At 42.5% G+C, this 19196-nt stretch overlaps 2 protein-coding genes across 4 annotated transcripts in view; both read left to right on the top strand.

Annotated features, from left to right (window-relative positions):
* Window positions 1-19196, top strand: part of tty (tweety) — a 106988-nt gene that overhangs the window by 30669 nt on the left and 57123 nt on the right. The gene's annotated exons all lie outside the window — the stretch shown is intronic.
* On the top strand, window positions 13949-15259 carry LOC109042113 (uncharacterized protein F54H12.2-like). The gene has a single exon (XM_019058677.2). The coding sequence runs from the start codon at window positions 13949-13951 to the stop codon at window positions 15257-15259; it is 1311 nt and encodes a 436-aa protein (XP_018914222.1).

The following is a 19196-nucleotide window of genomic DNA, read 5'->3' as shown; positions in this document are numbered from 1 at the left end:
ACGCACTGCATCGTTTAGTAAATCGACGATGTTCGACCCTGGGATGGAATTATCCCCTATAGCAACCTTACCCGTTCGGTCCCATCGTATTTTGCCGTCCCGCTTTAATCTTTGTAGCAAAACTGAGGCCTTAAGACGGTATGTTGGTGGAACTGTCGCTAAAATATCTGTTTCCAACGCAGAATCTCCTTCCTCTTCTTTGGGCTCCCCGCCCCCCTCATCCCCATGCCTACCGGAGTCACCACTCTCGTACATCAATTTCAATGGTTTACGTCTCTGCTCAACAAATTGTAAGCAGCGCTGTAGAACTTGCTGGTACTGCGCCCATTTTTCAGAGTCGGTCATGTTTGAAGAGCGAAGGATTTGAGACAGCTCCTTATGCAGATTCTCCAAAGGGTCTGCAGAAACTGAAGCGTGCTTCAATCTCTCAAAACTCTCCGAAGGGACCAAAATCATTTTCTTAGCATGTTCCATCTCGTAAAACTTAAGATTCAGTAGGTAAGGTAAGGTAAGGTTAGGTTAGGTTAGGTTAGGTTAGGTTGGGTTAGGTTAGGTTAGGTTAGGTTAGGTTGGGTTAGGTTAGGTTAGGTTAGGTTAGGTTAGGTTGGGTTAGGTTAGGTTGGGTTAGGTTAGGTTAGGTTAGGTTGAGTTATGACAGGGCAGATGAAAGGACTGCACTCAGGATAGGGCCTAAAAGTAAAGGAATGAAGTTCTCACCTTTCTGCAGTAAGATTTTTTTCTTGGACTTCCACCCCCCTTTTCTAAGTGGCAAATTTCTCAACAAGACTTTATAAGTACTCAACTTTTTCTTTTCTTCAGATTTAAGAGGGACTCTACCTTTCAGCAAATTTAAAGAACACTCACAAATACACTTTACCAATTGTTTGTCTGCCTCCTTTAGTATAGCTAGTCTTTGCTTACGAGAAACTTTCAAGAGAGCCTGCAGCAAGTGTGCATGAGCCTTCACCTCTCGCGTCATTTTTAATACTGATCCTAACAAACGAGAGACAGCAATATTTATGGACTTATTTTCGAGGTACATAAACTACCATACCGCCGTCTTGAGGAAAAATCAGGGTACGAAAACGCAAATGCTCTGGAGTGTTTTGCTTCAAATCAACCAGCAAGTAACCATGAGCTTCTTTTGTGCTATCAGAAAAAGCCTCCTGCAAAAATTTAGAGTTCTGAGGGCACATTTGCTGAGCGAGGAATCTGATTTGCGTCTTGTCTCTTGGATTTTTGAACAAAACTAAATAGTGAGAATTTAAACTCAAGTCACGCTGGTTTTTTCCTTTATAAAAAATATTTTGAGTTATGAAAAAAATACTAATATTTTTATGATGACACCCCCTCGAAAATAAGTCTACCAAAACACTACTGTTCCCTGATTCTCTCATCAAATCATCAAGAATGATGAGAGTTGGACCTTCGGTATCAAAGTCTGCGTCTGGCAGTCCTTGCACAAATCGTATGTTAGGAATATCTAGATCAGGATGCCATAGACTAAAGTGCCATATTATATCAGAAAATTCAGTGTCACACATTTCTTTCAAATTGTCTAGAAATTTTAAAACGAAAGTACTTTTCCCACTATAACTGGGTCCCGAGACAATACAGGCCCAAGGATGGCTCCACTTTGAGCACATGTTGATGACTGACTTTCAAAAAAAGAGGTTTTCAAATATATATTTGATAGAAAAAATAAAATGAGAACAAGTACTTTTTTTACACTTTCAAAAATTTTCAAGTTTTATTCACAAAAAAATTCGAAAATTTGAGCCACAAAAAACATCATCTCAACACAAAAAAAGGAAATTCTCAATAAAAATATCACGCATGCAACATCAATTTCAAATTTCAAAAACTTTGAAAAAAAAAATGTCTACAAAATTTAAAGATCAAACCAGAGAAGGTGTCGATTAAAATTGATGCAAAAAAATGAGAATCAAAATCACAAATGAAAAATATATTTTTAGTTCAAAAGTAGGAAAAACTTTCAAAATGTCCAAAGAAAGTAAAAAATTCAAAATATATAATGTAAAAAATATTTAAAAATAGAGATTTTTTTTTACAAATTTACAAAAATGAAAATCTTACAAACTAATAGGAAAAACTTAACCTAATTGTTGGTCAAGTATCTAAAACTTCGAGTTCCCCAGTCCCGACAGTTTACAAAACAGAAAAATTGCAGATTAAATTAGTTTAACTGATGATACAAGATTTTGTATGACTAGTCTGTGACATCACTTTTATATGGAGGCAGACAAACAATTGATAAAGTGTATTTGTGAGTGTTCTTTAAATTTGCTGAAAGGTAGAGTCCCTCTTAAATCTGAAGAAAAGAAAAAGTTGAGTACTTATAAAGTCTTGTTGAGAAATTTGGCACTTAGAAAAGGGGGGTGGAAGTCCAAGAAAAAAATCTTACTGCAGAAAGGTGGGAACTTCATTCCTTTACTTTTAGGCCCTATCCTGAGTGCAGTCCTTTCATCTGCCCTGTCATAACTCAACCTAACCTAACCTAACCCAACCTAACCTAACCTAACCTAACCAACCTAACCTAACCTAACCCTAACCTAACCCAAAAAAAACCTAACCTAACCTACCTAACCTAACCTAACCTTACCTTACCTTACCTACTGAATCTTAAGTTTTCGAGATGGAACATGCTAAGAAATGATTTTGGTCCCTTCGGAGAGTTTTGAGAGATTGAAGCACGCTTCAGTTTCTGCAGACCCTTTGGAGAATCTGCATAAGGAGCTGTCTCAAATCCTTCGCTCTTCAAACATGACCGACTCTGAAAAATGGGCGCAGTACCAGCAAGTTCTACAGCGCTGCTTACAATTTGTTGAGCAGAGACGTAAACCATTGAAATTGATGTACGAGAGTGGTGACTCCGGTAGGCATGGGGATGAGGGGGGCGGGGAGCCCAAAGAAGAGGAAGGAGATTCTGCGTTGGAAACAGATATTTTAGCGACAGTTCCACCAACATACCGTCTTAAGGCCTCAGTTTTGCTACAAAGATTAAAGCGGGACGGCAAAATACGATGGGACCGAACGGGTAAGGTTGCTATAGGGGATAATTCCATCCCAGGGTCGAACATCGTCGATTTACTAAACGATGCAGTGCGTAAACGTAAAAATACCGGTCAACCGACCGGATACGAGCCGTTTTATCGTGAGCTTTCGAGACTGAATATCCCACAGGAACTTATTGGGAATCCGTCGCGTTGGGACCTTATTAGAACTTTAACACCTGAGTCGGCTGGTCGTGCACCCAGACCTGAAGCGGAAGGTGAGCCTTCAATTTCTAAGATAGTCCACAAGAGGGTCAAAAAAGTACATTCGGATCCTTATCCTAAAAATCATAAGGCCATTCTGGTACGTAAAAAGTTGTTTTGGGAGCCTTTCAATTTTAATTAAAATTAGAAGATGGAAAAAATTTATTATGATCCTGCTAACCCCGCGAGTTTCTCCAGCGTGGTTAAACTAGCCAAAGCCTCAGGAGAGTCGTTGGAAAACGTTAGGCATTGGTTGGCAGCACAGGATACTTATACTCTGCATAGGTTAGCCCGTAAAAAATTCCCCCGTAACCGATACAATGTCGACAACATTGACGAGCTGTGGCAAGTTGATCTTTGTGACATGAGAAACATCGGAAAGTATAATGATGGTTACAATTATTTGATCACATGTATTGACGTCCTGAGTAAGTACGCTTGGGTAAGACCGTTGAAATCTAAGCATAATACTGAAATAATTAAGGCGTTCGAAAGTATTCTAGCCGAAGGTCGGCGGCCATATCACTTGGAAAGCGATAAGGGTAGCGAGTTTACGGGAGCAGCGTGTCAGAATTTCTTTAAAAAGAATGGAATCAATTTCTACACGACGCGAAATCCCGATGTCAAAGCCGCGGTGATAGAGCGGTTTAACAGGACTCTTAAAGGGCGCATGTGGCGCTACCTAACCTATAAAAATTCTTATCGCTATATCGATGTTCTTGATGATTTGGTAAACAGCTATAATAATACAGTTCACTCATCCATCAAAATGCGCCCTATCGATGTGAACGATACAAATGTACTGCAAGTTTGGAAAAATTTGTACAGGGGTAGGGAACCGGTGATGCAGCCAAGGTTAAAGGTCGGCATGCACGTGCGAATCGCTCGCAAGCGTACCATTTTTGAGCACGGCTACGACACATATTTTACGGAGGAAATCTTCAAAATCATAAGGGTAGTCCGGAGACCGATACCCGTTTATGAACTCGAGGATTTGAGTGGAGAAAAGATTGACGGGTTATTTTACGAATTTGAACTCGTGCCATAGTCCAGGTTCTTATGTTCAAAAAAAGCTTCCCGTGGAACGGTAAGTGAAGCAAGTGTGGAAAATATCTTAATCTCTTCATTTCGATGCGTAAAAAAAGAATTTCGATGTTGTCAAGCTCAATTTTGCGTCCAACCCCCCAAAATCAAGATGGCGGCCAAAATGGGGGCTCGGGGGGTGAAAATTATGGAATTTGATTTTGATGTCATGATTGGGGTCAATTCTTATGTAATTTTGGTCGTAGAATCCGAATTTGAGGTCCAAAATACTCTCCGACCCAAAGGGATGCCCCAAATCCAAGATGGCCGCCAAAATCTCCAAGATAGGGTCAAAACTGCGATACGTATGTAAAAGTGCCAAGTAGGGTGTCCTTGGTAGGGTTCTTTGGGTCGGAGATTTCACCTATGATGTCAAAAACTTACCACGGATCCATTGAAGCCCAAAAAAAATCAAAATGGCGGCCAAAAGGGCTGCCGTTGCGGGGTGAAATATTTTGTTGAGGCAAACATCGTCGAATGAGGTGTCACTGTATAGGTTTTTTGGGTCGTAGATTCCAAAAATGAGGTCCAAATAACAAAATAAGCTGATAGAAGTTCTCGAAAAGCCAAAATGGCGGCCATAATGGCTGCCGCCCAGGCATTGAACGCGTTTGAACAGTAGGGTGTCCCATTTTGGACGTTAAAAAAAAAAAAAAAATGCGAAATCCAACAGAGATACCTGCCAAAAAGTTGTCTCATAGTTAGAAAAAAAAGCAAAAAAAATCTCAGGGTCGTAGCTAAAGTTTGAGTGGTCCCGCAAGGTACTTAAGATGTTTCACCGATTTCTCATCTTGGCAATCTTGGCGATCTTGCAGATTTTTTTTCGGTAAATGCAATCGAGGTAAAAAGTCGCAAATGCGGATAATGAACTTCTGATACTATATTTTAAGAGAAAAATGGACGTATTTATACGAAAGGGAACTAAGCGCCAAATTTCCAAATTTCAGTTTTTAACGGATCTGGATTCTCCATGTAATAGGCTGCTCTCACACGTAAATATGCCCCCAAAATACTAATTTCATCCCCTGGAATCAGCCCCTGAAAAATCGCAAAACAGGGAATCAGCGATTACGAATAAAATCAAAAGGAACTATATGTAATTCCCTTTGATTTAATGCGCTAACCCGGATTCCGAATTAAATCAAAAGGCGCTATCTCCACTTGAATCACTTGATTGACGCGCGCGCGGCGAAGCTTGGTGGAAACTTGGTGAAATTTAGTACCGGGGGGTATTTTTGGACGGGAAACTCGAATTTCGGGTCAAATTTTGAAAATTCAGAAATCCAAGATGGCGGACATGGCCTAAAATGCTATCTCGGCCCCTATCCAGCCGATCTTGGTGAAACTTGGTATCAGGGGGTATTTTCGGACGGGAAACTCGAATTTCGGGTCAAATTTTGAAAATTCAGAAATCCAAGATGGCGGACATGGCCTAAAATGCTATCTCGGCCCCTGTCCAGCCGATCTTGGTGAAACTTGGTATCAGGGGGTATTTTCGGACGGGAAACTCGAATTTCGGGTCAAATTTTGAAAATTCAGAAATCCAAGATGGCGGACATGGCCTAAAATGCTATCTCGGCCCCTATCCAGCTGATCTTGGTGAAACTTGGTATCAGGGGGTATTTTCGGACGGGAAACTCGAATTTCGGGTCAAATTTTGAAAATTCAGAAATCCAAGATGGCGGACATGGCCTAAAATGCTATCTCGGCCCCTATCCAGCCGATCTTGGTGAAACTTGGTATCAGGGGGTATTTTCGGACGGGAAACTCGAATTTCGGGTCAAATTTTGAAAATTCAGAAATCCAAGATGGCGGACATGGCCTAAAATGCTATCTCGGCCCCTGTCCAGCCGATCTTGGTGAAACTTGGTATCAGGGGGTATTTTCGGACGGGAAACTTGAATTTCGGGTCAAATTTTAAAATTTCATAAATTCAAGATGGCGGATGTGGCCTAAAATGTTATCTCCTATTTAAACGCGCATCGCCAAAAAATCCCAGATGTCGTCCCCTGAGTGACGGTCACATATCGACCGTGCGTTCCCTCTGGCTCGATCGATGTCAGTGTGCACTGACATGGACAAGGGGCTTTTAACGAGCGAACAAATTAACGAACCCATCGGAATCACTTAATTTTCATTAAAATCACTGTTAGGTACTTTATTGGAATCGGAACAGTATTTAGAAATTCATGAGTATTAAGAGCGCGCTGGAAGGATTACGTGGTCAAAAGCGTGACCGTCACCTAGGGGTTCGTCAGGCCCCATCTTGACTTCCTCGGAGACGCGAGTTTAAATGGGAGCTCAGAATACGCAACTTCGAACTTGTTTTCCATGGGTTAATAATGTTTCAAAAAATCGGAGAAAATTCCAGCGAACTGTGCGTACTCAATCCTCCAAAAAAATGCAAAAATTAAAAATTACTGAATAACCTCATTGTTAAAATTTTAAACTCCGATATGGCGGATGTGGCCTTCAACAATAGCTCAATGCCTGAATCGTTTGTGTGAAGTTCGGTATTAGGGGCTCAAAATGACAACAGAAACTGTTTTATTTAGATACGAAAATTTTAACATAGGTAATCAGCACATGAAGGGAATTCACGATCCGACGCTGCTAGGTAAACCACGCACCTCGACGAGGCGGTGTATTGTGAACGTACACGGAGAAAAAAACTTCGTGCGTGGGACCCGAAGTTTAGGTCATATGGATCTGTGAAGTTTTCGGATTGAGCATCTGAACACTTTCGGTCCAGCTGCTGAGGTTTTGATCACACATCTGAAACTTCAGTTCTTACATCTAAAGTACTTCGGTTTTCACATCCGAAAATTTCGGTTCTCACATCCGAAAAACTTCGGTTCTCACACCTGAAGACTTCAGACGTAAGAACTGAAGTTTCAGATGTGTGATCCGAACCTCGACAGCTAGACCTAAAGTGTTCAGATGCTCAATCCGAAAACTTCAGAGATCCATATGACCCAAACTTCGGGTCCCACGCACGAGTTTTTTTCTCCGTGTAGAGTGCCATATATTTAAAGTTTACAAACGTGGAAATTTCCACATCTCATCCACATTGGCAAGATGCGGCGGGAAAGCAGATTGAGGTTAGGTAGGTATATTTGGGCTCCCACCACCTCCGGCCTTCACAACCCGGCCCGTGCGCTTTACGCAGGTTCATTGGCGGCCATTCTAGACGTGTAGTGCGTTTGTTTAAGAAATAGATATCATTTTAAGCCACATCCGCCATCTTGGATTTCTGAATTTTCAAAATTTGACCCGAAATTCGAGTTTCCCGTCCGAAAATACTCCCCGATGCCAAGTTTCACCAAGATCGGCTGGACAGGGGCCGAGATAGCATTTTAGGCCATGTCCGCCATCTTGGATTTCTGAATTTTCAAAATTTGACCCGAAATTCGAGTTTCCCGTCCGAAAATACCCCCTGATACCAAGTTTCACCAAGATCGGCTGGACAGGGGCCGAGATAGCATTTTAGGCCATGTCCGCCATCTTGGATTTCTGAATTTTCAAAATTTGACCCGAAATTCGAGTTTCCCGTCCGAAAATACCCCCTGATACCAAGTTTCACCAAGATCGGCTGGACAGGGGCCGAGATAGCATTTTAGGCCATGTCCGCCATCTTGGATTTCTGAATTTTCAAAATTTGACCCGAAATTCGAATTTCCCGTCCGAAAATACCCCCTGATACCAAGTTTCACCAAGATCGGCTGGATAGGGGCCGAGATAGCATTTTAGGCCATGTCCGCCATCTTGGATTTCTGAATTTTCAAAATTTGACCCGAAATTCGAGTTTCCCGTCCGAAAATACCCCCTGATACCAAGTTTCACCAAGATCGGCTGGATAGGGGCCGAGATAGCATTTTAGGCCATGTCCGCCATCTTGGATTTCTGAATTTTCAAAATTTGACCCGAAATTCGAGTTTCCCGTCCGAAAATACCCCCTGATACCAAGTTTCACCAAGATCGGCTGGATAGGGGCCGAGATAGCATTTTAGGCCATGTCCGCCATCTTGGATTTCTGAATTTTCAAAATTTGACCCGAAATTCGAATTTCCCGTCCGAAAATACCCCCTGATACCAAGTTTCACCAAGATCGGCTGGATAGGGGCCGAGATAGCATTTTAGGCCATGTCCGCCATCTTGGATTTCTGAATTTTCAAAATTTGACCCGAAATTCGAGTTTCCCGTCCAAAAATACCCCCCGGTACTAAATTTCACCAAGTTTCCACCAAGCTTCGCCGCGCGCGCGTCAATCAAGTGATTCAAGTGGAGATAGCGCCTTTTGATTTAATTCGGAATCCGGGTTAGCGCATTAAATCAAATGGACCTACGTGCAAAAATCCCCTATATCTCGCTTAATATGCATTTTTTCCTAATTTTGGCAACGTACGTAATTAGAGGAACTCTTTAGCTTTCAAACACGCTAAAGTAAACCAAAATCGGTCCATTAGTACGGAAACGCCAATTGTTTTAGTCAAACTTGCTTTACTGAGAAGTTTGGAAATGGCGTTTAGCGCCTTTTCACATAAATACGTCCAAATAACGGTTTGGACCCACGAGGATCAGAATCCCTCGTTCTTAGCTCTCAAAATGCAAAAATCAGCGATTTTAGCATTTTGTAGTCAAACCGCTGCTCGACCGTCGCTCGACTTAAATGTCGCGGCATTTGACGCGCTGTTTCACAATGATCCCATTGTAGGAGTGAAAAGTCCTTCAAGTATGTTCATTAGAGGTGTAAGAGAGTCACTTTGACCAATTTTTGTTGCTTTTAAACATTGAGCTCATCGTTTAAAATGTTTTTTATTTTTTGTTTTTTTTTTGTTTTGTTAATATAATTTTCCTGTTTTTCATCATTTTTTAAAATGGTTTAAAAAGGGCGACTCATCTTACACCAAAATTGAACTCCTTTGGCGAACAATATACGTAGATGGTCAAATACTTCCTCTAAAACAGTTTTTGGATTCAAAGCCTCCCAAAAAAGCCGATGTTGCCATATTTTATCCCCGGAAAACACAAAAAACCGAGTACCTATTTTAGTATTTGGAGGCTGTTCCTCACCGAGCTCATTGAGCAAATTTCAGCAAACTTGAATTTTCATACGTTATGACCAGATTACTAGTGATTATGTACATGTGTTTATCTATACAGCCTCCCACCGAGGCGCGACGTTGCCATATACCATCGATAAAATTCGATAGAAATCCGCGTTTCCTTAGATTTGAGCCATTTTTTCGGATATTGCACATGGAATACTTATGTAAACTTAAAATACAGTATTCAGAGATGGAAGGGGATCATACCTTGTGGCAATAATCATTATTTTAAGATCCTGCGCTTATCGACGACCCATTTCTTACGAATTCTAAGCATGATGTTTGTGATGTCTCCAAATCTGAGGGAGTGCAAACTCCTTGAAGGACTTTGGGAGGGTAGAGGAATTTCCATTTTGCGGTTTGAGAAAAAATGGGGAAATTAACGAGGCAGCATTCTTAGCAATCGGTACCCTTCCAAAAGGACGGGGGTGGGGGGGAGGGCTAGGTTTAAGGGTGGGGCAAAAATTCAGCATTGAGAACCCGTGTTTTTTAAATGTGGCACTGTTTCTTTATGGTCCTCAGATCACGGTCAATGTTTGAAAGTCGCATCCTCGTGCACAAACATCATGACTAGAAATCGTAAGAAATGGGTCGTCTATAAGCGCAGGGTCTTAAAATAATAGATATTGGCACAAGGTATGATCCCCTTCTATCTCCACGGAAAAAACGAGTTTAGGGTTAGGACCTGCGGGGCAGGGTCGGCCCTACACCCGGGGTAGGTAAAATTGCTTCACCTAAACATCGAAGGGGCAGGCCCATGCTGAAGTTAAGGTTCAGCCCTACCTGCCTCAGGGCCTAGTCCTACCTGAGGCGGGGCCGAGCACTAACCACATAGGGCTGGGCCCTGGAGAAGGTAGGGCTGGGTCCTGAAGAAGGTAGGGCTGGACCCTGCAATGCGGGAAGGGCCGGACCCCCTAAAAAAGAATTCGAGGATGTTACTCTACTTGTACGAGCATATTTAGCGCGCTCTATGCACTGTTCTATGAAGAACTCACACAAAATCGGAGAGACTGTATTTTGGATATTTCAGTTTGAACATTGAATGGCAAAGAAATAGTAAATTTTAAAAAAGCCTGAATTACGGCCATTTAAATAATTCTAAGCTCAATTTCAATGGCATATTCAGAATCTACATGAAAAAGTGGTCTAGAAACACTCTTTCAAAGCATGATGGATTGATAAAGAGTCTCGCTATGGAGAGTCAAAGAGAGGAGAGTCGAGAAAATGAGAATCGCTAAAACGGGCTGTTTTGAATACCGCTAAAATTCACCCCATCTTTGGGGGTCGATATCTCGCGAACGGGGCGTCAGATGGGAAAACCCTTCAAAATAGGTTTCTTAATATGATATAAAGACCCCGTACACCAATTTTCAGCCAAATCGGAGGGGGTCGGGTTTCGAGCTTGGTTGCGTTGACGTGGAATGACCCATATGTATTCCATGTGCAATATCCGAAAAAATGGCTCAAATCTAAGGAAACGCGGATTTCTATCGAATTTTATCGATGGTATATGGCAACGTCGCGCCGCGGTGGGAGGCTGTATAGATAAACACATGTACATAATCACTAGTAATCTGGTCATAACGTATGAAAATTCAAGGTTTGCTGAAATTTGCTCAATGAGCTCGGTGAGGAACAGCCTCCAAATACTGAAATAGGTACTCGGTTTTTTGTGTTTTCCGGGGATAAAATATGGCAACATCGGCTTTTTTGGGAGGCTTTGAATCCAAAAACTGTTTTAGAGGAAGTATTTGACCATCTACGTATATTGTTCGCCTTTTTAAACCATTTTAAAAAATGATGAAAAACAGGAAAATTATATTAACAAAACAAAAAAAAAAACAAAAAATAAAAAACATTTTAAACGATGAGCTCAATGTTTAAAAGCAACAAAAATTGGTCAAAGTGACTCTCTTACACCTCTAATGAACATACTTGAAGGACTTTTCACTCCTACAATGGGATCATTGTGAAACAGCGCGTCAAATGCCGCGACATTTAAGTCGAGCGACGGTCGAGCAGCGGTTTGACTACAAAATGCTAAAATCGCTGATTTTTGCATTTTGAGAGCTAAGAACGAGGGATTCTGATCCTCGTGGGTCCAAACCGTTATTTTTCTCTTAAAATATAGTATCAGAAGTCTCATTATCCGCATTTGCGACTTTTTACCTCGATTGCATTTACCGAAAAAAAATCTGCAAGATCGCCAAGATTGCCAAGATGAGAAATCGGTGAAACATCTTAAGTACCTTGCGGGACCACTCAAACTTTAGCTACGACCCTGAGATTTTTTTTGCTTTTTTTTCTAACTATGAGACAACTTTTTGGCAGGTATCTCTGTTGGATTTCGCATTTTTTTTTTTTTTTAACGTCCAAAATGGGACACCCTACTGTTCAAACGCGTTCAATGCCTGGGCGGCAGCCATTATGGCCGCCATTTTGGCTTTTGGAGAACTTCTATCAGCTTATTTTGTTATTTGGACCTCATTTTTGGAATCTACGACCCAAAAAACCTATACAGTGACACCTCATTCGACGATGTTTGCCTCAACAAAATATTTCACCCCGCAACGGCAGCCCTTTTGGCCGCCATTTTGATTTTTTTGGGCTTCAATGGATCCGTGGTAAGTTTTTGACATCATAGGTGAAATCTCCGACCCAAAGAACCCTACCAAGGACACCCTACTTGGCACTTTTACATACGTATCGCAGTTTTGACCCTATCTTGGAGATTTTGGCGGCCATCTTGGATTTGGGGCATCCCTTTGGGTCGGAGAGTATTTTGGACCTCAAATTCGGATTCTACGACCAAAATTACATAAGAATTGACCCCAATCATGACATCAAAATCAAATTCCATAATTTTCACCCCCCGAGCCCCCATTTTGGCCGCCATCTTGATTTTGGGGGGTTGGACGCAAAATTGAGCTTGACAACATCGAAATTCTTTTTTTACGCATCGAAATGAAGAGATTAAGATATTTTCCACACTTGCTTCACTTACCGTTCCACGGGAGTACATAAGAACCTGAACTACCAGTGCGAATTGACGAATCTAAGGCTTACAAAATAGATAAAATTCTCGATCAACGTAAAAGAAAGGGCATTCCTGAAGTTCTCGTCAGCTGGAAAGGTTGGCCTAGTAAGTTTTCTTCTTGGGTGCCTGAAAGTGAAGTAGTGAGTCTCCAGTCATGAGTGAACATTTTTTTGTGACATTACCTTCCAACAGCTCAATGGATATTTTCCCTGATAACAAAATTACCCGTTTCAATACCCAATTAGCGAAACGTATCAGTTTGCAAGGAAACTGGGAATGTGGTTTGGTCGAGATTCACTATCCCATCTCGTTTGATACTAGTTCGTCGGAATTATGGGTAAGGTATCGGCTGAAACCCACACCTCGCGTTGTCATCGCGAATGGCAACACCCAAGTTCAAGGGGCAGAGACGCCTGAGGACCCTGGGGAAACGGGAGTGATACACCTCAACGGCGGCCCGTACAAGGAAATCACTAGCCTAATGGGAGAAATGAAAAATAACCAAGAGTTTTCTATGATAGGTGATGTTTTGATTAATAACGGTAGGATTCGTATTGTGCCTAAACCTAAAGTCGTTTGTATGACCCTCAGTCCTCTGCTCCAGAAAATCTTCTATATGCCTGTGAAGGATCTCTTCGGTACAACCGAAGGGGTTGACGTTGCTAGATTAGACGCTCTCATTCCGAGTCATATGTACGTTTACACAGATATAATAGAGCCGCAGCCGGTAGGCGATACTCTAGCGCCGTTGTTGCGCATCATAAACGTTGGAAAGCACGGCAAAATGCCCGGAGCGCAGATTTCATACACTTTCACTCATCCTCATTATATTCCTCTCATGAAAAGAGAATTTAACCGTATCGAAGTGGATATAAGGGATGATTTGGGTGAAAATGTACCATTCGCTAGTGGACAGTTGAACGTTAAGCTTCATTTTCGTAAAGTGTCTCAGTAGCCGAGCTAATGTATTACCAAACCGGCGCGGGCAATATCGTGGTGTTTCGCGGCTCGCCGCACCAGCGGGGTCATGGTATCGGCAGTTTTCTCAAAGGGTTGTTTCGCGCGTCATTGCCAGTTTTAAAGCGTGGCGCTCAGATGCTCGGTAAAGAGCTATTTCAGTCGGGAGCAGACTTTATGGGTGATCTGGAACAGAACATTGCGCCTAAAGAAGCTTTTGAAGGACGATTCAATGATTTCAAACAAAACATGAAGAGAAAAGCTTTAGATGCAGTCCTTCGTGGTAAGGGCTATAAAGCCAAAAAGAAACGCAAGTCGCCTCAGTCGAAGCGGGGCTCTCGTAAAAACAAGACGTCCGTGAAAAAAGGCCGCCGTGGTAAAGCAAAACGTGGTAAAAAAGTGAAACGTAGTAAGAAAGCAGGAAAAGCGAAACGCAGTAAAAAAGTGATTCGAAGCAAAGCTGATATTTTCGGGGTTTAAGAACCATGGCGTTTGTCCATTCCAACAGTTGCGATTGCTCCAAATCCGAACTCGATCTGTTCAGCCTGCCGCCTACACAAACGCACATTGAGAGCGGAGGATGGGTTCAGTACAAGCCTGTTTCATCCGTTAACGAATCTTCAAGTTTGGAATTCGTAGTTCCCGGGCAAGGCGATGAGTACATTGACTTGAGCCATACACTACTCGGTATCAAAGCCAAAATAGTCAAGAAAGCGGACGGCGCGGCTTTGGCCGCAGCCGACGACGACATTGTAGGCCCTGTGAACAACTGGCTTCATTCTTTGTTTAGCCAGGTTGACACATATCTAAACCAGAAAATTGTCTCGTCCCCGAGCAACGCCTATCCTTACAGGAGCTACCTTGAGAGCTTGCTCAGTTACGGCCCTGCCGCTAAGAATTCTCATGTGACGTGTAACCTTTGGGTTAAGGATGAGCCTGGAAAGATGGATGCTGCGGATAGCGCTGGATTGAAAGCGCGCCGCGCATTTACGAAGCGCAGTAAGACTGTCGATATGATTGGAAAAGTTCACGGGGACTTGTTCAATCAAGAGAAATACCTGCTCAACGGAGTGGAGCTGCGCCTGAAATTTGTCAGGTCTCGAGACGTTTTTTGTCTCATTGCGAACGCCAACGATTACAAAATTAATATCATCGAGGCGACCCTCTATGTACGCCGTGTGAAGGTTTCTCCGACCATCCTCCTGAATCACGCTAGAGCTCTAGAGAAAACCACTGCCAAATACCCCATCACCAGAGTAGATGTCAGAACCAACACAATCGCCGCCGGTGTGCAGAGCGCGTCATTGGACAATTTAGTGAATGGGCAATTACCAACGAGAATTATTGTAGGTTTGGTCACCAATGCAGCTTTCACAGGCAGTATAACGACTAACCCTTTCAACTTTGAAACATTCGGCATGAACTATGTCTCGTTCCACGTCGACGGTCAACAGATACCCGGTATGATCTTGACACCCGATTTTGATAACAACGAGTACATCAGAGCCTACCACACTCTATTCTCAGGCACAGGTATCCATTATTCTGATTCCGGCAATGAGATATCCAGATCAGACTACGAACAAGGGTACGCCTTGATAGCATTAGATTTTACGCCCGATCTTGAGGCTCACGTAAAATCCCACTGGAGTCTAGTGCGACATGGCAATCTGAGGCTGGAACTCAGATTCAAAGCCGCTCTTGCTAACGCGGTGACCATCGTAAGTTATGCTGAATTTGACAACGTTGTCGAGATCGATAGGAACAGGAATGTTATAGTTGATTTTGGCGCGTAGATAAAAGTGGTTGAGACTCTACCAGTGCATTCATTCCTAGCTAGTACGCCGTGCAGTAAAGATGCGTTTCGTAATTTCGGTCCAGTGTTTTAAATCAAACTCAAATCGCTTTGTAGTGAAAGAGTGCGCGATCTCCAGTGTAGACGAGGAAGCTATCCGTCACTGGGTCGTCAAACCTCCCTTCGAATTTTCGGAATTGGACTCTGGTCGGAGGAGGGAGGCCAGTCATCTAACCCACGATTTTCACGGTTTGAAATGGGACGATGGTGACATCGAGTATGAGGAATGGCTCCGATCTGTCCGTGAAATCGCCGATCGGGCTACATCCATTTACGCGAAAGGGAGTGAAATCACACTGTTTCTCTCAACTCTCCTAGGACTAGCCGTCACTAATCTAGAGGAACTGAACTGCCCGTCCGTCAGAAATCTAACCAAACCACAGCTCCATTGTTTCCATCATAATTTGCTTAAACGCAGTGGTTACAGATGCGCTCTCGCTGATGTGACAGCGCTGAAACATTGGTTGTATCACTATGAACACCCTTCAATTGGCTGCGGGTCTGGCGACACTCCCGATTCCTACAATGGTTTGCGCAGCCAACACTCTCCCGAACGCAACGCCTTTACCCTGTGGCATGATTGTTAACACCGATCCTGACTCCAAGCCTGGTAGCCATTGGATAGCTATTTTCATTGATTCTGAAAGGAACGGGGAGTACTTCGACAGTTACGGGTTACCACCTACCGTCAAATCTCATAGGAACTTTTTGCAGAAAAATTGTAAAAAATGGACTTTCAATCCAAAAGAGCTGCAAAGTCTGAACACTTGACTATACCTATGAAATAAGAGTAGTTTTTTCAATGGTATCCTTTTCTTATTCACAACAATCGAAATATTCCAAACAAAAGGTTTCAAAAATACCAATATAAAAGCCTGGATTTCTTATAAAAGATCTCCTTTGTTTGTTGCATAATAGAATTCATCCATACAAAGAAAAGATCATCCATCAACCTTTACCACTATTATTCTCTTTTCAATATTTTATTCAATAGAACCATCACAATAGTCACCGAACAATAGAACCAACACAATAGTTACCTAACAATAGAAACCGAACAATAATGACCTGTCAAACAGAACAATAGGACCTGTCAAACAGTTTGATGGTTCCCAGTGGCGACTATTACTACTTGTATCTAAACTCAAAAATAACCACCCTCCCTAATTTTTATCGCTAAATTCGTCCAGGGCCTTTTAAATATAGAAATTTCAAGTTATATAGGGATTTTAGGGAGCTCTAAGGGAAAAACTAAGTGTTGAATGCTGAGACTGCAAATAGAAATACGAAAACCGGTGGAGGCACCATGCTAAATGTTGAATGAGTATTTAAGAGGATTGAAGGCTCCATGTTAAATGCTATGAGTTCATTAAATAGAAAATACGATGTGGGAGAACAGGGAGAGTAAAATATTGTTCACGACACTAGGTTCACAAGTTGAGGATAACTATTTATTTGAGACCCGAGGCTGTACACTGTTTATGAAAGAGTTCAGAATTCGACACGTGGACTTCAACTGGAAACCGCTCAAAAATCCGTCAGGACGGGTTTTCGGGTTGGAAAGATGGAAATGGACCTACAGTCAACTGAAGTTCGAGTATTTAAAGGGAGCTTCACGTCACAAGTCATGCCACTTTTGGCTCTCTCTGATTGGAGGGTTTTGCCCTCGGTCGTCTATATAATCTTGTCGATCAAGTAATCATCTTAAAATTGATATCACCGGAAAAGGGGCTCATGGACTGAATTTGGAATGATAATGGGACTTCAGGCTTGAAGACTGAATAACTGAAATGGACAAATATCTAGTGAAAGGAAAAGTGAAAAATCGGGACTGAAAAACTGTAAGGAAATGTTAACACCAAGTCTTATGTATACCCTGTGAGATCGAAAACACCCTCGGAGTCCCCCTGTAACTCGGGGTTTTGGTACTTTTGAGGCCATGAATGAATTTAGGGGTGAAAAGGACTGGGGTGGTAATTTTCGGTGAGTTTTACCCTGTGAGGTCGAAAACACCCTTGAAGTTCTTCTGTAACTTGGGTTTGGGTACTTTTAAGGCCATGAATGAATTCGGGGGGGGGGGGGTAAAAAGGACTGGAGTGGTAACTTTCGGTGAGATTTTGCCCGTAAGCATCGACAAAATTCCAAAGAATTTGGAGGGCCGAAGGTCTGATCGGAGGCCTTTTTGGGGGAAAACTTTGTAAAAGAAGAAAGTCTTACTTTAAAGCATGGAACACACTCTTGCAGTCTGGCGAGTCAATCCGTGCGCAGCCTGTATTTCAACAAAAGAATTCAATGAGAACCTGGCACTCCTGGCAGGGATGCTGGATAAGCTATTCGCTAAAAAAAATTCCCGCACGGTCGCTCGGCGAAAAGCATGAAATATTTTCCCGCGACACGCGTCTCAGTTCCGTTAAAATCAATGCTGCCGAGCCAAAGGAAAACGCCGTATGAATATCTGGATGTTGCCAAATTTCCCCACTTTGAACATATATTTCGGAGACAGTCTATGAATAGTTTTCTCCGAGATTTTCAGGCACTGTTAGTGTGGATTAAAGTACAAATGAATTTCTTTGAATAATGGGGGATAAAATAACCACACGTTTTCCTGAAAGACCGTTTCTTACCAAAGAACTTTTAGGTCCAGTTACACGATCAAATTGAGTCATCAAATTGGGCCTCTCATTGGTCGCATCCTCACCTCAGGTCTTTCTTCACCAATCAGAGCTTCAATTTGATGGCTCAATTCGATCGTGTAACTGGACCATTAGCCAGTGTTGGGGATTTTTTCGAAAAAATCGATTCGGTTTTCTTCGAGAATCCGATTTCGTAGATTTGCATCATGACAAAAAAATCGATTTTAAAAAATTGGAAATTACGTAAGCTTTAAATAAGTAAGCCCACAAAAAAACTCGAAGAAAAATTTCCGGGAAGTTTGCTAAAATTTTGATCCAAAAATTGACACTCGCGCTGATTTTGTAAATTCGGGTAGAAAAAATCGGAATTTTCTGTTTTAAGGAGAAAACTGAATTCATGCGATTAATCATATCCCATGTAATCAACGGGATGTAATCGATTTTTTTCGGTTAATAAATCGATTTTTCCGGTTAAATAATCAATTTTGTAAGAAAATCTATCATAAACCGCCACACCAGGCAACGTTGGAAGGCTTACACGACGTTTTTCCGTAGCACGGCGGAATGATCCACGCGACGACGGAGGATATGAGACGGTATTGACTAATGGGGATCGGGTTGTGCCAAGACGACATCCTACGACGACGACGATACGAGTGGATCCGGCGCACAGTCGATCGAATCAATTAGGTAGATCAGACATGAAATCTTTGACTAAAACTGCAAATTTTAATGTTTATTTCGTCACATTTTGAATGTTAACGGGTGCTACCGGAAGAAAATTTTACGAGTAAACCAATGGAGCCACTTTTAGAACCTCTAAGTTTCGCATAGACGGAGTAATCAGCGTTTAAAGTTTCCGAATTTTGTCCAACCTCTCCTATTGACTCGATCCACCGTGCGGCGGTACGAATCGTCCCTCTCGCCGACGAGGAATACTTCTCGCCGGGCTTAAACCGCGCAAGTCCCGTGCTATGACGCCTGGATATCCGCGGTTTTCGCCGACGATCGGACTGTGCCGGTGCGGTGGTGGAGCCGGCAAAACCGGAGTCCAAACCCACGCAACGTAAATTCCTCGGAAAGAACCTAACATGCCGTGGATTCGGATTCTGTCCCTCGGTCCAGTTCGGGCAGTTCCTCGGCCGCCTGTCTGCGCAGCCGTTTAGAATTTCCATAGAGTACATAGAGCCGTAATATGATTGGGAGAGCTGGCGCCATGTTCTGCTCGACGAGTTCCGAGCCCGG

The sequence above is a fragment of the Bemisia tabaci genome, chromosome 2 (assembly GCF_918797505.1).
Source record: "Bemisia tabaci chromosome 2, PGI_BMITA_v3".
NCBI lineage: Eukaryota > Metazoa > Arthropoda > Insecta > Hemiptera > Aleyrodidae > Bemisia > Bemisia tabaci.
Note: the sequence above shows the minus strand (reverse complement) of the source record. Positions and strands in the feature narration are given on the sequence as shown.